The sequence below is a fragment of the Capsicum annuum genome, chromosome 12, assembly GCF_002878395.1.
Source record: "Capsicum annuum cultivar UCD-10X-F1 chromosome 12, UCD10Xv1.1, whole genome shotgun sequence".
NCBI lineage: Eukaryota > Viridiplantae > Streptophyta > Magnoliopsida > Solanales > Solanaceae > Capsicum > Capsicum annuum.
This window is the reverse complement of record NC_061122.1, coordinates 22,412,685-22,414,721: the sequence shown is the minus strand read 5'-3', so window position 1 is coordinate 22,414,721 and position 2,037 is coordinate 22,412,685. Positions and strand designations below refer to the sequence as shown.

The window sequence follows — 2,037 nt, the reverse complement described above, 5'->3', positions numbered from 1 at the left end:
TTCACATGTTTGTATCTTATGAGTGTCCAATGGGATAGAATTGATTTGTACATACCCCTTTATCATTTTTATGAGTAGCAACTCTTCCACACACACAATATATATATATATATATATAGATATATAACTCCTCATACGGTTCTTGTCCGTCCCATCTAGGCTAGGGGCGTGATACATTGTGAGCGACAAATTGCATACGACGAGTAACTGACCATACAAGCACTTAATCGTATAATGAAATCTACTGTATGTAGAAGAAAGCAGGAACAAATCCATGATAGTCGCCATTAAAAGCTAGACAAGCTTCATTCTTCTTTCTCAGATGCGTATGCAGGAAACAAAGGGTATTTAATAGCATCCAACAGAAATATTCAGAATGCACTTGTTAACGTAAATGATAGCTAGCACACAGTAAGTACAAGGATTATTCAAGTTTAATCTGAATCAGAATCATGTCTTCTTCTCTTCTCCTTGTCTTTCTTATGTTTCCTCCTGTCATATGAATCGCGTGTATGCTTCCTCTTACCATCTGAATCACGGGAATGTTTCCTCCTATCATCTGAATCACGGGGCTGTTTCCTCCAATCATCTGTGCCCTGCAAATGTTGTTTCTCTCTTCTCTCATCCTTTTCCCGTCTCTTCTCTTCTCGCCTCCTCTTCTTTTGGTTCCTTTCAGCGTCTGACTCCTCTTCATTCTGTATGGGTGGAGCAACGGTCACACTTGCATTAATCTTTTCTACAGGCTCATCGATCGGGTTAGATGGAAAAGCCGCTGGTGAACTTGGTTCTTCCCACGGTTTGGGCAATCTGCAGAATACGTTAACAAACATGATTAGGAATGAGAAGAAACAAAATCCATATGGTTTTATCCTTTGTTATTTTCTTTGAATCATAGTTTAGTTACTCTAGAACCTTTCATCTACAAAGTTGAGCCCTTGTTCCTTAACTAGCAATGGAACTTGGAGATAATTTATCCGAAAGAGGAAAGCTAACGGGCAAGGAGAAAGATTGCATAAGAACCACAAAAATCTAAAGAGAACTCCCAATGCTAGTGAAACCAGAGACCGTGAAACCAATACTTACTTTGAGAAACCAAGACCATCTACCCGAGCAGCTTCAGAATGCCCTGCTCCCAAGTCTTCTGCAGTCGAACCTCTCTTCACAAGTTCAGAAAACTCATGCTTGTCTAGCCGAGTACCTTGAGGACGTGTGGCACGCTTGGGAGCTAAGCCCAGAGCCTCCCTCATTGCCTGCTCCTCCTCTTCTTTAATCTTACGTATTTCTTCTTTTGCTGCCTCCATATCCTTTTCCTGGGATTTCTTATCACGGGTGTACCAATGAAGATCTTTCCCTGCACAGAGGGAGAAAATAACAAAACAAGATAAAAATATGGCACTAGTTAAGATTTTGTAATGAAAACTAAAATGTCCAGCACAACGTTATATTGTCAACATATTCCTGTCTTTCCCAAGGTAAAAAGCACTTGTTATTCCACATAAAATATGGATTAAGTATCTCAGGGTTCCACATGTTATTTATGACCTCAAACGTATATTGGCTAGCTTTGTCCAACTACGCATCTCCTCACACTAAGCAAAATACCTACACAATTCATACAGCAGGACAACAAAACCTACTCTGAGAATCGGTTTCCAAAAAAAATCTACTAAGAGAATACAAAATTAGCCAAGATAAAAATGACTGCATTCACCAGAAGGAGCAAGTAGCACACATCAAGGATAAGTGAGAGTTCACTTGAGATTGCTTTATATGCGTTGCATCAACTTCCAGATGCACCAGTTCTTTAGCATGAAACTCATGGTGAATGAAGGCGTTAAAAGGGAACGCGGTAGAACTCAAATCACTTGGACATAGGCTGTTTTGAAAGATCTACAATCTCTTCAAATCAATGCACGTTGCAAAAGATAGGGTACAATAGAAGAAAAGGATCATATTAATACATCATTTTAGATCCATCCTTTCAAGGAGTCTTTTGTTTCAGCAGAAATTTACATGTCAATAGAAAGTACAGAGAAC

General features: G+C 39.3%; 1 protein-coding gene across 1 annotated transcript; it reads right to left on the bottom strand.

The window, feature by feature from the left end:
- Positions 1-278: 278 nt before the first annotated feature.
- On the bottom strand, positions 279-1,351 carry LOC107851385 (multiple myeloma tumor-associated protein 2 homolog; the record flags this gene model as incomplete). Its single annotated transcript, XM_016696386.2, is given in 2 exon segments — positions 279-807; positions 1,084-1,351. Coding segments are annotated over 2 exon segments (641 nt in total), but the record flags the coding sequence as incomplete, so codon positions are not given.
- Positions 1,352-2,037: the final 686 nt, after the last annotated feature.